Raw genomic sequence first — 21,209 nt, 5'->3', positions numbered from 1 at the left:
ACAGAGATGAAGAAATAGTTGCCAGAAAGATTTCCATCAACTCTGCAGAACAGATGCACCAGACACCAAGTGAGAAGACCAGTTAACAACCTCTGGATGTTGACAAAGGCAATGTAGGCGCCAGATAATAATTTCTTTTTACATGGGAGCAGCAACTGCATCCAAAACACAGCTGTGAGCGGCCATTTGAGATGGACGGACAAAGAGCTCCACAGATGTTGGGAAACAGCACAGCCAGCAGGATGCAACCTCAATCTGTTGGCTTCAGAGCCGAGCTTTAACACTTGTTTTTTCCTCCCCCACTTCATAACAGAAAGATAACAGTTTCTTCATTTACAAGAGCTCTGAGAGATGTAAATCAGTTGAGGCTAGCCCCTGGACTGAAGCCACACATTTCATTTTAACCATGCTCCATATCAGCTCTTTGCTTGTACTAAGAACTTTCTTGATCACAGAACAGACTTGCCTACAGGAACAGCTGATATGTGGCTGCTGTGATGACTATTGCTGGATACTACCCGTGACAACTCTTTGCTCCAGTACAATAGGACACAAAACAAAGTTACAGTTTCAATACAATTTGTATGCTTGCTCTTACAGTAATAAGGTTATCAGCATATTAATCTTAGCTATCTATTAATTCTCCCCCCCCCCCCCCCGTCACACTTTGATGACTGGAGTTTGAAAGAATGAAACCAGACACTAGAAAGACTAGCTTCAGTTTGCAATAAAAAAAAAATAAATCCCCCTAAAAGCATATGCAGCTGAAGCTCGCTATTAGATGAACAACTTTTACCCACAATGGTCACCAAAGAGATGCAGAGAGACAGCATAACATCTGTAATGCATTGCAGAACAGCTGTGAAGTCAACAGGATGCATCTGTACCGTAAACAATGGATTCTTGCCCGTAAGTTTTTGGTGGCTTCTGTATGAGAAATGAGGTCTGCGAGACAGGCACCTATAAGAACTAAATCAACCCTCTGTCTCTGGGTAAGGAGTGGTGCAGACACATAACTCACCATATAAAACTTAGTCCTCCCTGAGAAGCTTGTTCCATTTTCACAGATCAAGGTTTGAGAGACACTTCTCACGCATACGCATCCACAAGCAGGTTAAAAATGTAAGGCAGCTTATGAATATAAATCAGAAGCAAAATACAATAGGATTCTGACAGCTCCTCTCCAGGGGAAAAAATCCCCAAAAACTAAACAACAAACCAAAACCACAAACCTGCCTTTATTTTATGGAGGGATGTTTAAAGAAGCCACAGGGTAGAAAGCATAACTATTCCTTACAATGATATCTAAGGTCTAACTGCCTGAATTGGACCTTAGATACCATTGATATGAATTAACACAGCTCTAACAGATCAGAAAAAACCACTAATCTCCAATTGAGATAAAAAAGTAAAAAAAGAAAAAAGGGGGGAAAAAAAAAGGAGGTATTTTCAAGATCAACCAAACCTTTAAAACCACACAGTATGAAAGTCTACAATGACAAATCTCAGCAGGTCTTCCACTCTTTGCAGTCAAAGAAATTGGAATGCACTCTGAAAACTCAAGATGACACAATTTTTCGACAGCACTGAAAAAAAAACCCAAAGACCTACAAAATATCCTGCCACTCAATTCCACCTGCCAGTCTCCATACACTGAAATAAAGAGGAAGTCCCAGAGGATAAAATGAAGACAAGGTAAATGGAAGGTATATCTGCAGATAAGTATAAATGTCCTTTGCCACAGATGAATTCTACATTGTTACTGAAACGGCAATAAAACACCTGATCGCAGTACAGAGATAAACTGACAACCACAGAGCATGCCTCCACTCCCCACAGCTTAGTGACAAAGACCTCAGAACTGTTCTTCAAAAGTGTAAGCACAATTACAGAGATCTTGGCTCAAAACCAGTCACAGCAGGTTACTATGCCCTAACAATCCTTTCATTATTGAAGTATCAAAGCTGCAGATGAATATGTTTTCATCCAAAGAAACACAGGTGGGGAAGGACTATCACAAACAGCAAAACAAGACTGTAACTACTGTTACTCTGCAGCTTTATCTTTTGAGGATGTGGGAAACATCTCCTAGTCACCCAACCTGATTCTTTTCCAACAATTGCCTACCATTTGAATTTAATACTTTCAGATTTGTTGAAAAAATAAAACAAAATAAAAATAAAATGAGAAAATACATAAACTTCCATCAGCAACTTGAGCACCACCCCAAGAGCATGCTGTGTGAGGAGGGAATAGCTGGCACCCAACAACATAGAGTGGAGGATGGGAATTTAGTTTCCCAATGGGATGCAAACCAGCACATCTGGTCCCACTGGAAGCCTGAGAGTAGACACGTATGCTTTTTGCCAATCCAGTCCCACCCCCTGCGAGTCCAGCAAGAAGACATCAACACCTGAATGGCAGCATTCAGAAATTAATTCCCACCACACAAACTCAGCCTGCTTTTTTAACCAACTCTGCACAATACACAACTGTGATTCTGAGAAGCAGGAGAGCCTAAACCCTCAGCAGTGTGCCCAGTGCAGACTGGAGTGCAGGGGCATTTCTATGAAATTACTACAGCAAGTGCCAAGAAGCTGCAGAACAGGCGCCAGCCATGGACACTTTTCTACTTGGACAGAACTCTCCCAGTGATTTTCCACCCCTGGACATACATACCATTCCCTGTATGCTTACAGATCATGTCATAGTTTGGCACAGGAAGTCTGTACAGAGCTGATCCCTACCTAGTACCAAGGACAAAGAGTAGGCCAGCTTTCAGCCACTGGACATTACTTGCAGTGGTTAATTTTGTATTTACTCAAACTTACTGACTCCAATCTTCAGTATATCCGCCAGCAACCACAAAAATATGGGTCCTTCATGTTAACATAATTCTTCCTTATATTTTTTTTTTTAACCAACTGGGACATTAAGCAGTTAGTCACAGACGGCATTTTGGTTTTAACTTCTGTTTACCAAAGAGAAGCATCATGCAGAACATGCGATATGCAATAACATTCATAAGCACATCTTCAGTCACAATGAACTCAGAAAATTTAACACACACTTTCACAACCAGCAAGTTTACTATACTAAAATACACTGCTTTCAAAACTCCATACACTCTTCATATGCATTTTCCTTTTCCAAAAGTAATCCTCCTGGGATTCCATCCTTCCCAGTAGTAACAAGAACATCAACAGTACCACATTTGTGAGCAAGCTAGAAAAAAATATAAAAATTCATGCATGAATGAGGCTTGAAGAACAACGACTTCACTTCCAAGTTACCAGTTCACTTGAAGTAGTCTCTGCATGTTGACATATACACACAGTTTTTGCAAGCTTGTAAAAATGCTTTAGCACCCCTCCCTTTCCTAAACTGCCAAGAGTGTGATACTGCTGTGAGCAGACAGAGTACACCTTCTAATGATCAAAGTCTATAAACTTTTAGGAATTCAAGTGCAACAAGCAGAACAGAGCACAAGTTGTACCAAACACCACCTAGACTAACATTTTCTTAAAAATCTGTTGTACATAAAAACAATGTTAAAACTGCAATTTACTTACCTAAGTAAGTTCCTACCAAGATTGGCAAAGGAAAAGGAAAAAAAGATTTAAGGTTAAAAAAAGGAAAGATTCACACAGTTCTGAATACAGTAGCCCAGCCCCATGCAACAAATACAGAAACACAGAGTGGTCTGGTTGTAATGAAATGCAGAAGTGATCACAGCTCTCTGTGGAACAGATAAACCCAAGACAACATTAAACAGACAGCAACACCAGAAGATACCACAAAGAAGAGTTTTAATTTTGCATAAGTAACTAGTGACTTGTTACCCATCTCCTTCCATAATCCCTGCACATTAACCTTGTTGGATATGGACAATCCTTCCTGAAATGCCTGGTCTAACAATTCACATTAATTTGCTTCACAGTACCTCTCAGATGATGTGTTTGTTTGAGCAAAGCTGTACCTTCTGCTAAGAGTACTTCAAGGACCCTATTAATACTTTCTGGGCAGTGACATCCAACTATGATGAGTCAGTAGCTACCCTTGGTCAAGTGCGCTGAGAATGGAGAGCTGCTATCTATCTTGGTGTTGAGGGATGGGGAGGAAAAGGAGGGGAAGTCAGCAAGTGGCTGCATGGTTCTGAGTTACCAGCTGGGCTTAAACCATGACACCTACCCGCATCCCTAGAAGAGCATCACAGTATATTCTGCCTCGCTGTAACACACTACAGTTGAAAACCAGAGGCAACAAAACCATGCACCTCACTGCTTTAGCATCTGCTGACCCAAGCTATACAAACTATATTATTCACTGTTCTTAGAATTATTCACTGTTCTTAGAATTGCGAGTACTACACATCGTATACACACATGATATGTATCACACATGTAGATTCCACCTAATGACAAATTCTGGCTTTGTACTATCTGGGACATTTGCAATTCTGCCCTTGAATTGTATTCATTTCCTCTCATAATAATTACACTTGCTTTCTACCATGGCCTTGGGATATGCACTCTCCTCATAAATTAAATGGTTTTCACTAGTTGATCCATAGAGCACAATGCCCATCTGCTGATTTTCTTCCCAGATCTTTCTCCATAACATCAAAAGAAATTAAACAGTATCATAGCTAAGCTGAAGGCAAGTGGAGAAGTTTCATTTAACATTTCAATACAAAATCCTAAGTAAAATTCTCAAAAATAATCTGTACTTTTGATATATAATCTAAGTGAGGAAGTTGCACAGGCACACAGTTCTTGGGGTCTCCAAGGAGCATTTCAAGCAACTTGTCATTCCCAGCTGTGCTGCTGCTGGCTAGAAAAAGTCATTCCTTTAAGATGCATTAAACATCTTATCTCTTAACACTAGTCAGCATTACTCTGGTCTGGGTATCAATAGCTAAAGCCCAGACTTCTCCCCAGTACTCTTGTGTATCACATTATTCATCAAAGGACCAATACCCCTTGCAGTTTACAGTTATTACTGGATGGGCAGATTTCCTTTGGCTGGTTATCCTCAACTTTGGAAGAGCAGCAAGGGCCATGGTTGACAAAGGCAGAATTTTAATGCAACTTATGCACAGAGAGAAGTCCAAATTATCTGCAAGGTCTAAGTCAGCTAGAATAAAATCTTTGAGATAAGTCTGGTCACCTACATAGCTGATACTAGAGAACTTCCCTATATTCCCACCTCGACAGCTGCTTTGCTCAAGAGCAGTATTTCTACTTTCATGCTTCTGTTTTGATAATTAAACTAATGCCATGCTAGGGTGATGAATGCTTCCAGCTCCAGGAGTTCATTCCCATTTCCCCAAAAGGAGGTGAGAAACAGTGAACCAGAACATGTTAAATTAGACTGACATTCTACTTTGGTTTAGAAATCCCCAGTAGCAGAAGCAAGGTATTCCGACAGTTAATTAACCTCACTCAAAAAATTTGCAGCTTGTTTCCAGCCAAAGTTTTTCTCCTGTACCTTCTGGCTACTGCAGCTCATTATTCCATTCCCATCCAGACTTAAAAGCCCTCTATTATTACACTTCTACTGCTCCTGTCAGCAGAGACAAACATCTACAACTTCCACTTTGATAGAAGCATTATACAGCACGTTTTCTAGTCCCTTCACTGTTTTCATGGTTCTTCTATAAACCCTCTCCAATTTTCAGCATTTGATCCACTACTGTTTTATCAGCGCAAGTTTGTTGCTGGGAAAAGCCTTCCCTTTATTTCAGCTACTCATTCACGTTCTCTCTCGGTGCCAATTTTACCGTGCATGTGATGACTCTAAATACCAGATTTGATTAGATGAAAGCTAACACGGTGTCAAAGATAAGGGAAAAAATTAAGAATCTAACAATGCTCTCTCCCTTCCCCCTGTAGGATTTGCATAGACAAGTATCACATAGACCCCCCCATACTGAATAGCTGCAAGGGAAAAAGTAAACAGGGTCCAGAACATAAAACACCCTCTCCATCTCTCTAGAGGAAGTTTCATGGCAAGGATTGGCAGTCAAGCTCCAGACTCTTAATGATAAAGCAATGAACTAATAACTTTTAACATTTCACTGTACTCGGCAGCTTATGAGACTCCATGTATTTTCCATGCTCCAAAAATGGGATTCTGCAGCAATTTGTCCATGCCAACCTAATGCCGAAGGAGCTGGGAGGGGCACCGTATGCCTAATGATGCTTCCAATGTGATTTAAAGAAGCAGAAACAAAGCTTAAACAAGTACACCATTCTTGTAAAATAGAGTGGAGGCAGTGAGGAGAGATGAGATTAAGAATATTTTCCTGTTCTTGGAATTCAAGCACCAGTCAAAACTCTAGATGCTTGGCCAGACAAACCGTATTTGTGCTTGAAAAACAGTGACTACCATAAGCAGGTAGTCACTAGGCGCTGTGGAAATTCAGAGAGCTACTCACTCCACATCTACATCCCTCATTACTGGACAAAGCTTCTGAGAAAGTCAAACTAACCAAGGCAGCAGGATTTTCTTCCCAAGTTCAGGTTTTTAGCATTAAGAAGGGATGAGTCAGAAAAAGAATAGTTAAAGATACTTAGCTGGAGTTACAGGAGCAAGAGAACAAAAAACACACAGAAAATTCCAAAGGAAAAATCTGAGGTACTCTTTTAAGTCCAGCAGTTTCCAGTATTGCCTAATTAGTTTAGTTCTGGCCGCAGCCCAGAACTAAAAAAATAACCAGTCTCCTTTTCCTCTTTGATCTCTCATCATCAGACTTCAATCTGACCAACCTGCATCCACCTATAGAAAAGGTGTTCTTCATGTCAAAACCCTCCACCCTCAGTCATTGTTTAGGCACATTTAGGAACAGTGTTTCCATTTACACAGCAACATTCATCAAGGCACTTCACTGATTAACTGTTCTGAAGGCTGAATTCCAACCACTGACCACCCATCACCCTAAAAACCAAGAGGTGTAGAGACTCAGAGGAAGATCTTTCAGCAGAGTTGCCTGAAGGAATGCCCAAAAACCTATGTGAACAGTTCAGTTCTCAGCAATGTTAAACAGCCTAATTCTAAGCAAAGGCAGCAAGTGACACAGGAATTTAAATGCTTAGAAACCTGACCACCAATATACACGTATAAACATGGATCCTAATGTTTTACCCTAAACAAAAATATAAGCTGTTACTTGGCTCATTCCCTGCAAAGCAATCTCGATTTTATATTGCTTTATACACTGGCCATCAGGAAATAATTACAAACTCGTCACACAGAATCAGCTTAGCAACTAGCCGTAATTTACAGTATATGTACTTCTGCAGGGAATTTGGAAGCAAGAGCCCAGAACCAAAAAGCTTTTGTCATCAGCAAAGAGACTTAAGCTAAAGCCCACCATAAAACCTGTCCGCTGTCACGTGTCAGACTTTGACATGGTGACTGTAAGATATCTTCCAGGTGCCACCAACACAGCACATCCACACGTAGAAGAGAAACCCCTGGATAATTCATGTAACATTGCAGTAGGTTAACAACCCCTTGAAAACTGTTTCAACATAGATGGACAAAGTGTCTTATTGTACTCAAATTTCTGCAGAAAGAGTATTTTCAATCTCTCCATGCAGTTGTCTTAACTCCATCTTTTATTTGCAGTACACTCCTACAGTGACCTAAACCAGCTGGTATGTGCCACTTAAGGGGAAAGGAAAACCATAAAAACAACTAAGAACACTCCCCCCCCCCCCGTTTCATTTACATAGGAGCTATGTAAATGAAGAATCTGACTTGTTATAATAATCCAGTCTTATTATCATTATCTTTCTCTTCTATTTTAGGTCAGTTGCTATCCAAAAATCAGTTATTCTGGATAGACGGGTTTATTTCAGTCCTTTTTTGCTAATTCACTGGCTCCCAAATTCTGGTCACAAGGCCTCACCACTCTTGCTGCAATTCAACCTGACTTCACAATGGTTTCAGCCTGTGCTCCCCTTCTCTCCCTTCCCACCAGTAGCTCCCCCAAACTAGTAAGCCTGTATGACTCCATCCAGAGCGAAGGAGAAGTCTCAGCGCCATGTTCCCAGGCCTGGCACAGCGCAGGAAACCAGAGTTAGCCATGCCCAAAGCCAGCAAAGGTTACTAGCTGACCTACAGGGCAACTGGGTGCCAGTGCTAAGCGAGCACTGGCACAGAAACTGACACCAGGCCAGAAACAGATCCACCAAACTTCCACCATCTGTTTGCTTGTGCCCAGCAGATCTTGATCCAAGTTCTTTAAACCCGTTTCCTTGCAGGTCGTTCCTTTCCCTCTCCTGTCTCGGCAAAGCTTCCAGCAACCGAGGGTCGGAAAACATTCCAGTGTCAAAATTGTGTGGCAAATGTTTTCCATTCACAAATAAGTATCAAACAACAAGTTTAAGCTGAAATGCTCTCAGAAATATCCAGTTAACACTCACTATCCAGCAGGTAAATAGATTCTGTGACTGAATCATACTCCACAACCTAGCATTTATAGGAACAAATACTACACCAAGTATTTCAGTGGCTGGCTGAGCACAGGCCAAGCAGATAAAGCAGCAGGCATGCGGATGAGAGCCATTGCCTGCACAACTGCATATACATGTTTCAGAGAAACACATATTCTGAGGAGCCTGAACAGGTACTTCACCAAAATCTTTGCTTTGCAAACTGCGCCAGCAGCACTTATGACTGAAATGTACCTAATCAAGTATGTATACCAGCAGACAGACATTTTAAAACACTAAACCAAGAATCTTCCATGTCCAGTAAGCAAATGATCTCAGGTCATCACATCTAGTGCTCTATGCAGAGAACACCTTCCTGAGGGAAGAATCAGTTCTTCTAGTGCTCTATGCAGAGAGCACCTTCCTGAGGGAAGAATCAGTTTTACTTTCCTCTTTCGGGCCACAACTTCTCAGAGCTTCAGGAGTGCATCATCTGCTGAGTGACTCAGCAATACCCCTGTTGATGAGGACATTCAGCAAGGAGCAACAGACATGCCCATAAGCAGGCAGTCACTAGGAGCTGTGGAAATCCAGAGCTATTCCATGTCTACATCCCTCATTACTGGACCAAGCTTCTGAGAAAGCCAAACTAAGCAAGGCAGTGGGATTTTCTTATTCTTCCCAAAATATTAAAGCTAAAAAGCACATGAAAAACTCAGCAAAACAATATCAAGATATAAATTACCAAAGAAAGCAAGACAGTAGAAGGATCACTGTCCTCATTGTTACTGTATTCTCCACATGCACTTATATATGCATGCATGTAAATACTGACAACAGTCATCCACTGTCTCAGCCATTAAACACAAAGCTTAACATCAGGGCATGCAGTGTGGTAACATGTAAGCTGAAGTTTTTGTGTGTGCCTGTCTCACAATAACATCTGTGTACCCTAACTGTTCAAAATGGGTCTGTTCTACTGAATTTGGCTAAGTAATATCATAGGTACGTTTCCTGCATTATCACAAACTAAAGCTTCTGAGGTCTATTCAGTAGTCACAACACATTATTTTTAACCTGTGGAAATTTTGAAAACTATGTTACTTTAAGTAGAGAATGTGCAGACAGCCTCTCACCAGTGACTGTCCACTCACACTGGAAAACAGGGAGGCTTAAACTTGGGACTCGATGTGAATAGTCTTCTATTTCTTTTGGTCGAAGTGAATTTGAAGTAGTTCAGGACACATGAACTTTGATTTCCTAAAAGTCAAATAGTGAAACACCTCATTTCAAACCAACCATCACAGCTTTCAGCAGCTTCACAAAACTGCTAGAAAACTTTCTGTCAACTGGAGGAATTAGTAATCAATTCCGAACACAGCACTTCACATCTTCAGTACAGTTGTACGATTTGTTGTCTGCATGTGAAAAGCCTGGAAGGTGAGCAGCATAACCATGGGTGGAAATGGTTACCCAGAAACACTTAGACATCAACACAGAAGGAGCACACAGACTCATTAGCCACAAAGCACAGACAAGCCAGCAGATGAAACTAAAAATCACTCTCCTAGCATAAGCTGAGCGCAGCTTCAAGGTCTTACCCCTGCTAGGCATCAACAGGCGCTTCTTCATGTTGCCTGATAGAGCACAAGTGAACAGAAAAGAGAAAAACATCACATCAGCAACCTGAACAGCAGCAGTTTAAAAAGTTCTTAATGTTAAAACACAAACAGTAAGATATCAAATGTTTGTAACTATATTTCAGATAAGCTATTTATAAAGTTAGAATTAAAGGTAAGAAAAAGACTCTCTCTCCTTGCTCAGTCACCATTAAACCAACTCCTTCTTCCCCCTGTTAAGGGGAACTACCCTCCATGTTCTTACTCCTGTTATGACCATTTGAACAGTCCCTTTTATCCTCATCTGAGAAAAAGACTGCACTTTTTCTTCCCTGACACTCAGGCAAGAGCAACTCTACAGAACTGAGCCCTGGAATTCATGTCGGGAACATCCTGCATCTATCTCCTACTTCAAACACCTTCCCCTTGTCTTTTAATCTTGAGGAGATGAAGCCCAAACTGCACTGCACAAAGGTGCTCAGTGACAGGGCCAACAAAAGTCAATACTCGGGTTCTGCACAAGGCAGGGGCAGGTTTATGCCATACCAGATCTGGCACATCTGCCTCCCTCAGCTAAGCAGCAGCATCTGGTAGCTTTGCTGATAACCAGGTGATCCACATGTTACAGAGTCACCTGGGAAATGAACAGCTACTACCTACAGGTTAAAAAGCTGTAAACCTCAAAAGAAAAAGGAAGCATAATTGGAATAAACTATAAAGGTTTACTTCATATTACCCATTTAGAAAAACTTGAAAGGAAGTTTCTCCATTATCACATTCACAAAATTGGTCAAGCTAGGCAGAGCTTCACCAGCATATGTGTACATACACAGCCCAGGCAGTACAAATCATGTGTCTCATCCAGAGGAGAAATGGGATAAGTGACTTTTTGTAAAAGGAAAGAAATTAACCCCCCTCAAGAGTAAGAAACTTGGAATTTATATAAAAAAAACCCTATAGTTTTAACTAATCTCTTTGCATACCAAAAGGACAGAAGAAAACACCTACACAGGCAATATATATTTTGCAGAACAATATTTACCATCCATTCCATTGTGTTGTTCATAACTTCTTTTTCCCAGGATAGTTGGGGACCCATTATTAATGACAGGCGTAAACTTAGCAGGAGTCAGACTGTTGAGAGAACTGGACAAACTCTTTGCAGGATCTGGTTTTGGAGGACATGGATGAGACTCTGTTGAAAAACAGCAAGGCAGGTTTTTTTTATTAGTGAAGATACTCAAATTATATATCTGAAAACCACCTGTAAAGGTCTTTCCAAGGTGACCAAACATACCTCCACTTATATACAAACTACCTCAGTCAGTAATTTTGACTGGAGATTGCTATTTATATAAAGCACTTCAAGTATATTTAGGAATACATCACTACTGAAGATGTTAAATCCAGTTTCATATTATCCTAAAACAACGGCTGGTAACAAAAGCACTTTGTATCTACTTCCAAAACACTGCTCTCCAACAATTTGGGATCTTTGGACAGTCACGCAACACCCCTAAATTCTAGTGAAATTACAACTTTGTCATTTTTGCAAGGTATGCAAAAAAAAACCAATTTCTAAACTGGCCAAATAAATGAGGATTCAAAGCACCACTGTAAGTAGCACAATGAGTCTGAATTCAACCTTTTGGCCAAGGCACAGATCAAGCACATGATGCTCAACTGAAGAGGTTTCGAGAAAGTGACAGGCAACATTCAAATGGGAGCTTTACGCATGTTTTTCCCCTGCAGCCCCAACAGTCAAGTAACATAGCTTAGAAGCACACTGACCATGACACCTCCAAAAACATGTTCTTGCCAGCCCATCAGCTTCCCTCCATTTCTTTCACTACCTTTTTCCAGCTCAACAGTCAAATGAAAACCCTGGCACATCACTAGTAAAATCTCAAAATTTACTGTTACATGCTGTACAACTATTACAAGAAGGATTTTATCCAACAGCAAAACTTCTCCCTTTATTGGATTTCTTTGGTTGCACTGTATGTATCCAAAGGTTTCTCAATCAGTGTATCTCATTAGGATACAGGAGTACAACACTCAGAGAAGTAGTAAATATTTAATAAACCCTGAGCCTTACCATATTTCATCAACAAAAATGTTCAAAGAAACATAAATTGATTCCAGTGTTTCTTACTAGTGTAAAAAGACTACCAATTCCCTCATTAATCTGGAAGCCTTCAAAGCACCACTGCACAAGATAGCTTTCAGAGGTCAGAATCACGTTAAGACTGTAACAACCTCAGATGTGTTTTCAGTGTAACACTAGCAACCAGCAACACCGGGGAAAACGATTTTCCATTCATTTGTAGTCAAAGCTGGCCAGCCACATAGCATCACCTTAGATGCCTCCAGAACCTCCAACATACACAAAGGTTCTGGATAGTGCTACTCAGTACTCCCCCACAGATCAGCTGATGAGGCTCAGGTCCTCAAGAAAACCTTAACAAAAAACCCACCAAACAACAAAACTGCAAAAAAAACCTGAACAAAACAACTATGAAGAAAGTAAAACATGGAAGTATAGTCCCCTTGCCTAGCTCCAGCACAGGACAGCCAGCAACTGATTGATGAGCTGTGGGAGTCAGTGCTGTCCTAAACCAAGAGGCTTCTTAGAGAGCTCAACTCTTAAGCAGGAACTGCCTCCAGACAGCCCAAAAACTGGAACAGTGAACTGACCAACTGTTCCCAGAACACAATGTTTGTGCCTCCATTAGCAGATAGTAACTTGTCCCCACATAAATCAGAAGCCACATCAAACACACTCCTCCCTTCACTTGAAATTCTGATACAGTCCCATGAGATCAGAGTGGACTGCTGAGGCACTAGGTCTATCAAATTAAGCAGGAAAATTTTAAAAAAAAAAGGACAAGTTAATGGGAAGGTTTTAATGTTCTGGTTTTTTTTATGCAGAACCAGCATCTAAATCAGGAACCAAATGGTCAGCAGAATTAACTAGTAGGGTTTTTGGTTTGGTTGGGGGTTTGTGTGTTTGGTGATATTTGCGTTTTTTTAGTACCTAAATACCGGAGTACTGCTTCTAAAGGCTTTCGAACCACTTGCTTTAATAGCAATGGGTTTTCTGATGCCTCAGGTAAACGTGCTGTGCCTGTAAAACAAAGAAAAATAATTAGAGTGCAAAGAAATTTAGATATTATAGCAAAATTAAAGTGTCAAAATTAAAGTGTCCTAAAGAGCTTTCAAATTACAAAGAAATTTTACATGTTGCAAGCATGTCTCGGCAACAGGACACAAATGCAGGAGAATGCTAAACATAATAGCAAACATGAGTATCTTAAAACAGCAGCTCATGAATTCTCAACCTTATCTGTCTAGCCTATAATCAGTAAGAACCTCTGCAACACAGATATATTTTGTGAAACCACTAGGTATATACAAGAGAGCATATCAGGAAGTCTCAACTCAAACTTTACAGGAAAGGAACCACAAAAGGGCTCCTTTGCAAGTATGTCCCAGCTGCATCACCACTCACATTCTGCTTTGATTGCTGCACTGTTAATAGGCAAATAGGGATGTCTTGCAGCATGCCAAGGGCGCAAGATATCTCGACATAAACGTCTGGCAATTCTTGTCAGTTTTGTTGTGTGGAGATAGAAGGCTTGTCGTGTCTTCATAGCAAACTTGGGACTCCCACTGTTTCGTACTGGCACACCATGAGGACTCTAAAAAAGAAAAATAAATATTGTTTCTAAAAAAAATAATTATTAGAAAAAGAAGAAGAGAAAGAATATCATAAAATCAGCTACTGATTCACAGACATAAGAACAGAAACAGTATTTTCAGGCCAGCTATTCCCCGTTTCCCAAATCTTACCCATCAACATCTGGCATTTTTCTTCCAAAATATCTCAAAGGCAGGTACACATTTTCTCTTCACAGGGAAGTATTTATTTCCATGCTGTACCAATTTTTAAAGCAGGGATCCAAAAGCCAGAGTGAAGAAGTTACCTGATGCTATCATATGAGTTAGTGTTTATAGAGTCAACACACCCTCCAACTTTGGGTGCTTAAGAGTTGCTCTACATATAGAAGGCAAACTCCTTATAGGAAATCATTTGTAAAAGGGAAAGGAAAAAACAGAAAACAGCTGCATGGATAAAATATACATCACAAACTCACTTCTCAAAGCAAGCTTACAGCATACAAGAATGATTCCGTCTCAAAGTTTCAGGTATTTCTGTTTTAATTTTTCCTCTGAATTCAATGAATACATTTACAGAGTTATCAAATATTCACTGTTTGTAATAAAGAATACTACTGAAAATAATTTATGAACTACAGAGAGCCAAAGCAGTATATTCTTCATGAAAATAGCAAGTCAACCAATAAAATAATGGAAGTACTTTCTTGTTATCTCAGATCTGCCCACAGCTGGAAAACAGGAAGAAATTTCAGTCTGGGGAGAACAAGGCTCTCTGAATATTTACATACTTGTAAATTAACAAACCAGAGGTACAAGCCTGGTAAAACCTGGCAGTTATCTCAGGAATCAGGTAGCTTCAGAGGGCAAACAGAAGCCTGTAAAGGAGAGGAGTTAAACAAAAGAAATAGTATAGAAAGGGAATGATAGCAAAGACTAAGAGAGAGGAAAGAAATCAATTTAAGTTCAGTGTGCGCTACCCTTTCTGTCCATGTGATGCAGCTACTTTTTCCAATCAGCTCAATGTATGATGCTTCCAGACTGACCTTCCACCAAATTCAGGAAAACTCTGAGAATTTTGTTTTTTAAATAAAAGGGGAAAAATGAAACAGAAGCAGCTCATACAATACCTACATAAACCTATCCAAAAGGGAAGGGCATTAATAAAAGAGGTAGAAAAACAAGATAGGGGATCTCTAAAAAGCCACTAGCTATTCAGGTATCTAATTTTAAATGTGCCTTGGGAAAGGGAACAGGTTTCAGGGAATAATGAATTCCTTGATGGAAAAAAAAGTCCTCTTCCCCCTCCAGCAAAAATCATGGAAACTCAAAACCAGAAACACTGGCTGGCATCTCATATCCCATGCTTTTGATGCCTGGTTTGCTAAACAAATGCTGGTTGATTTTTTCTTTCCTTAGGGCAGTACTTGGCAACAAATTAGTTAGAGCTGAAGTTAAATTGCCAGCTTTTGCAAGACATGAAATACCAAACCCAAGAACAACAATGGAGGCCGAAGGCATTCTTTTTGTTGTTAGATATTTAAGATCAGTGAACAACTACTTAGACATCACAATACCCTGCTTTCCAGGCAAAAGCATCGAGCAGTCTACTTTGCAAATACCTACCAAATTATTGCGGTTTGGTCCTGGTCTCTCCCCATCTAACCGTGTTGGCATTTTCAAGCCACCGTATTTCTTCCAGTAGGTCCAACAGGATGCACAGAGGCGACACTGCATGTTAGGGGGACCCCAAGAATACCACTGGTAAGACTGTGTGGCTAGAGATAACAAAGGTGGAAATTATATATATCCTTAAACAGGATCACTTTTCAGAGCTTATTCTCTTTAGAACCATCACAAAAGAAAACCCACACACAGACAATGCAAAGCTCAAAAAAACCTTAAAAAAATGATGATAGCTTCACAGTCATCACCACTGTTACAGATACTTGTGATTTCAGCAGAATTAGTTACACATACAAATTCCTTTTAAAACATGAACAGAAAAGACAACTAGTAGGATGGGAAATTTTCCTGCCAATGAAACTGAAAGCTCTCATTTTGCAAGACTGGTAGACAACAATTTCTGCAGAGCATGGGAGAGAGGGAAATAGGAACTCCCCATACATTAATTCTATGACTAAAGAATATATGGAATCTGTGACTTGACTTCTCATACAGTCCTACATTCCAGCATATCTAAAGGCTCCCCATAGATGAGCATAATTATTAGCACTCAGTGTATTAATATCAGGCTGTAGACCAAATACAATGATTTTTATATTATTATAATGATATATATTTCGAAATCTACTAAAAAATAAGACAAATTCACACCTTGGTGATTCAAGTCTCTGCCCAACAGCTATTTGCAATTATGCAGAACATTTACTAACTCCCCCTTTAGTACTTTGTAATTCTATCTACAAATGTAACACCAATAACTCAAACAAAACCTCTGGTTAAGTGCTGCAATGTCAAATTCTGCACTGCAACCCTTCCAAAGCCTTCTCTCCCACCCTCCACACAATACAACTTTTACTTTACTGTTTACAGCCCAGCACACACTCTCTCTATGAACAACTGCCATACCGGCACATCACTTACTGTAACAGCTTTCACAAGCCCGTCCTACTCCCGTGTTCTGCGCCTGTACTCCAGTACCATTCACCACTCCTGGTTTGACATTATTTACATTGATCTGGTTGGGGTTTGGCTTGTTACTTAAAACAAAAAGAAGGACAAACATTAATTGAGGCATGAAATTTCCTATTTGACTTTCAAAATTATGGCCCAAAATACTTGAAAATTCAGATTTCATTCATCATGTGGCTTTCAGAACAAGCTGTGTTTGCCAGTAATCTCACTTCTGTGAACACAGTCTCTGACAACATTTATATAACACCGATAACAAAACTAACTATAATGATAGTTAGATGCCACTTTCAAGAGTCCAAAACCACTTAAAAACAATAAACCAGTGAGGCCATGTAGGTATCTTACTATTCCAGACATTCTAGTCTAGGTAACAGAATGATCTCACCTCCAGACCTCTCTCAGTCCTCAACATGAGGGACATTTTCTTTAAATCTCCAAAAAGAAGGCTGGGGGGATGCAGCAGGAGAGGTAGGCAGAGAAAGAGCAACCCTTGTCTTACTGGGGGAAATATAACCCTAGATGCAGTCACAAACATTTCCACATTGTCTTACTGGAAAGGTTTGCATCTTGTAGCCACAGTTTGCACAAGGACACCCAAATCACTGAACAAAATCTTCGGACCTAGCGTATACACAGATTTTCATGAATATGAGCCTTCTGACAAGTCTTAAGCTATGGTCTGTGCTTTTAATGGAAAACATTTCTACTGTTTCTACTAAACAGAAAAAGTCTGAAAGCTTAACATCCGCATAGCAAGAAATGCAGAAATGCACTGATGGCTGTCACCAATTCATTCCAATACAACACCACCTGAATCACCTCAGCTCATCACTAAAAAATGTTGCTCTCTAAAAAACGTTGACTCACGAGAAAAAAAAAAAAAAGCTACTGGCAGGAGCAGATAATGGAAGGGCAAACAAAACCTTGGCATAAAGGGCGGCATGGAACGGTACAAAATCTCTGCAGGGGAAGAGGTATTCAAGAGGGAAAATGAGGCATTCAAAAAATCCTTGGCAACTGAGAGAACAACAATGATAGAGAACTAGTATTGCAGGGACAGGACTTCTGGGGAACGGAGGAAGATGGGAGAAGCCTCATGAGAGGTTTCAGACAAGAATAAACAAGGAGCTTATAAAACATGCAAGGCCTCCCAGGTGCTGTTAGGAGCTCAGTTTGTAGAAACAACAAAATGTAGACAGCCTTTGGTGACAACTTCTGAACACAGGTCCAAATGGTAGTGCCGATTACATTTCCCCCTCATATTCTCTTACCTGAAGACCAAAGGAAGTGGACATACTCCTTTTAAATCCAACTAATAAACCCATAATTTAGAATCCACTTATTCAAGAAAAAAAAAAATCTTAAAATGGCTTTCTGAAACCACATTTTCTTACACATCAGTTGCACACTGACACACGAGTCACACTGATTTCAGTGACCCAGAATACTTAACCTGGTTAATATACCCTGGTTAGAGCTGCAAAACCAGCATTGAGCATTGTGGGAATATGGCCAAATTAATGTCTTTTTAATGGGGCATCAATACCAGGTTTTATGTTCACAGCAATGACCCCTGAAAGCAAAGGAGTTCCAAGTGACTGAATTCCAAAGACAACTGTCCCTCTCAGCTCCAGAACAAACCCAAATGCCTCTGGAAAGCTTACACTGCCCTGGAAGCTAGAAGGTCATACTTCTCATCTGAAAATGTCTGATCAGGGACTGAGATACAGAGCTCAGTTAAGCTCCATTTCTACAGAGACAAAATACATTCTGCAGTGTATGTCCTGAAAGAACCACATATGGAGGTAAGAGAGAATTTGCCCAGTCCAGGAAAAACTTGTGACAGTGTCCTGATGATGCTCCTTGCTGTAAAGTTCAGGGCCTTTCTGCAGAACAGAAAGCTGAGGAGGCTAAGCAGCACAGAAACACTGTAAATAGTCTGTTCCTTCTGTACACTGAGCAGTCCATACACAGCCCATAGAAGCAGAGAAGAGAGGGAGGGGAAGGCCTTTAGATTAACAAGCCTGACAAGGTTTTCATCTCCTTTTGCTTATTAATTTGCCTGGCTCATACAAAGATTAAAGGGTTTTGGGGTGTTAATCAGAATGGCACAAAGTTCCGACACCACAGATGGCAGGAGATCTGCAGACGTGTTTAACAAAGGGAAAGTTGAAAGAGGGTACATTCATGCTTCTCAGCATTATAGGGACTCTGGGATGTCACTATAGTAACCTGGCTGCAGAACTTTCGCCAATGATTCACTAGCAAGCTCCATGTGCAAACATTACCAAGATGCTGCAAAACAAACAGTCCTCACAGATGCACACTGTTACAAGCAGTGTTGCTCATAGAGCAAATGACTGAAGCAAATAAAATAGAGGTCTTACAGCTGAACATCAGGCACACTTTTCCTTCTATACATGGATTTATCCTCCCCAAAAGACAGTAAAGGAGTCTGAAATCCATCAGTAAAGCACAACAAATGTTTTGGATTTTTGAGCAGCATGCCAGGAAGGAATATAAACAACAAGTTGAGAACAGGACTGCATGCATTAGCATGCACATCCAAAGTACTAAGATCTCGCGCAGAAAGGCGGGTGATGGCCTGACTCCATTGTGCTTTCTACAACCCTTATCAAATTTGTACTTCAAGCACAAGAGAAAGGGATGGACAGGTGCAAGCTGATCACTAAATCACGCTGATCACCATATTTGCGGCAGTAACTTCACTTTAGGATTTCTGGAACACTACAATTAACATAGCTGCAACAAGCACCAGAAAGTGTCCTGCTCCAAAGCTAAGGTCAAGTTTCACAGGGGCAATAACAATAAAATTCAGGCAGCTAATGCTTTCAACATATGGAAGAAAAAAAGCTCTTAATTGTTGATGATATGTTAATTAAACTTATTTGATATCACCAAAGCCTGCTACAGCTATTAACAAGAGAATTAGATGAATAACTGGATGAATCATTAAGCAATTAATGAAGCTGAAGTGAAAGATGCAAATACGGTAAGAAAAATACTGATGGTGTGGTAAGCTATCATTTCCAGTTCTTACATCAAGAACGGAAATCTCTTAAATGGGTTTCAAATGCAATGGAGCATTCAGTTATGCTAGAACAGGGATCACCAAGTACAAATTTCTGGGCTGTATTCTGCGGAGATCAGTCTCAATTTAAGAGATTAAGGTGATACATAAAGCACATGCAGAAAGAAGGCACTGGAAGCCAGCCCCTGCCCCAAAAAAAACCAAACTGAAGATAATCCTAAACAACGCAGAACACTGAAATCCCTTCACTATATGGCTGACTAACATGTAATGCACAGCACAGTGATAAAATTTTTAGCTGTTAAAAATAACTATAAGCTCAACGCCATCCTGTTACTGACAAAATCACAGTGGTACTGGGTGCAACAGAACAATCAAGAAATAAAGCCTCAAAAATAAGTACAACTTTAAATCCTTTGTGAGGAATATTTATGCCATGTACCACTAGGCGTCTAATGTAAGTGTCTGGATTCCTTATCCATACAACAAAGGCAAATTTTCATCACAACTCTCCAGGCTACTGTAAATATCCACTTACAAGAACAGGCCTACAACTGCTACTTTTTGAAAATCAGAAGCTTTCACCAACAAAATGTTGATGATCACCGTTTTAAACAGCACAGCTACAAAAGAAAGAACACTGTTACACCTTTCAGTTTTCTGTGCTACAATTAAATAGGGAAGGAAAAGTCTGGCTCCTCAGGCAGAGGACAACCAAGAACCAGGTAAGGGAATTATCTTCAGCTTGCTAAGCAATGGCCCTTTGTAGTCATCCAAAGCTTTGACTTAGTCTCCCTGTTTCCTTGTTCACTTAAAAAATGAGGCAGGGTAGGGAGAATAATATTTGTCTACTTTACAAACATTTGCAAGGCAGCGTTTGCAGCTTGTCAAAGTGCTCTGAGATTCTCAGATAAAATTCTGTAGTAGAACGTATTAATTTACATTTACAGATGTAAATTTAAAATTCACATTATTTACATCAATACATTTTGGAGACTGGGGATTGCATGGAGCACTTCATGCTTCCCTTTCTGTTCTTATTCCTTCTGGGATCACTTAGATCAAAGCAAGAGAGAGAAAAACCATACAAAATTGTATGTCTCTGCTGTCATGATTTGCAGATGTCATAATTCCAAAAAACAACAGCTTTGCAACTAGACCATCACCAAAAAGAAGCAAGTAACTAGTACATCTGATACCCATAAGATTAGTAAAATGAGAATATGACTTCCACAAGAGCTTGAGGATTATGTTTGGGTACATAGAAGGAGAAAGAGATGGAGACTGTGCCTGCAACAAGAAAGGTCTCCGAGTTCCACATTCATGCTAATGAATGGCAGAATGAAGCATGTGAGAACATGGAATCTCTGTGCATTCGGGCTTCTGCTGCTGCTTTAACACCTCTCCCACTGACAGGGAAATTGCTACAGAAAATAACTTATTCTTCTCCCCCTGCCCCAGTATTTCCTAAAACCAGAATTCAGCTGATTTTATGCCTTCTCCTCTCACCAGGAAGTCATAAAACAGTAGTTTCCAATCAAAGGAATGCATTACAAAGCCACACATCCAAACACTGTTCAATCACATGAACTACAGATGTCTGTCTCAAAACCACGGTTGTTCTTGGAAGGACTCTCCATGCTTTAGCTACCCACACTGAAAATTTGGGCCACAGCCTCAGGTTAGAAAATACCAACTTGAAAGCCTCAGTTTGACCTGTTACTTTTTAATCGTATAGAATGTATGTGACATGAGAAATAA

General features: G+C 40.2%; 1 protein-coding gene across 5 annotated transcripts in view; it reads right to left on the bottom strand.

Moving 5' to 3' along the window:
- The window catches only part of MTA1 (metastasis associated 1), an 81,648-nt gene that overhangs the window by 10,671 nt on the left and 49,768 nt on the right, over nucleotides 1-21,209 (bottom strand). For 3 of the 5 annotated variants that reach the window (XM_057402397.1, XM_057402399.1, XM_057402396.1), the window contains exons 12-17: nucleotides 16,346-16,461; nucleotides 15,365-15,516; nucleotides 13,572-13,761; nucleotides 13,098-13,187; nucleotides 11,103-11,255; nucleotides 10,043-10,078 (exon numbers count right to left, since the gene is read on the bottom strand). In XM_057402397.1, coding sequence (XP_057258380.1) covers nucleotides 10,043-10,078; nucleotides 11,103-11,255; nucleotides 13,098-13,187; nucleotides 13,572-13,761; nucleotides 15,365-15,516; nucleotides 16,346-16,461 — 737 coding nt within the window. Of the gene's footprint in view, nucleotides 1-10,042; nucleotides 10,079-11,102; nucleotides 11,256-13,097; nucleotides 13,188-13,571; nucleotides 13,762-15,364; nucleotides 15,517-16,345; nucleotides 16,462-21,209 lie in introns of those variants that run through there. The other 2 variants (XM_057402398.1, XM_057402400.1) reach the window with 2 other exon arrangements.

Source organism: Pezoporus wallicus, unplaced genomic scaffold, assembly GCF_028554395.1.
Source record: "Pezoporus wallicus isolate ANWC-B61680 ecotype Strahan unplaced genomic scaffold, APGP_CSIRO_Pwel_v1 contig_6665, whole genome shotgun sequence".
NCBI classification, from domain to species: Eukaryota; Metazoa; Chordata; class Aves; order Psittaciformes; family Psittacidae; genus Pezoporus; species Pezoporus wallicus.
Note: the sequence above shows the minus strand (reverse complement) of the source record. Positions and strands in the feature narration are given on the sequence as shown.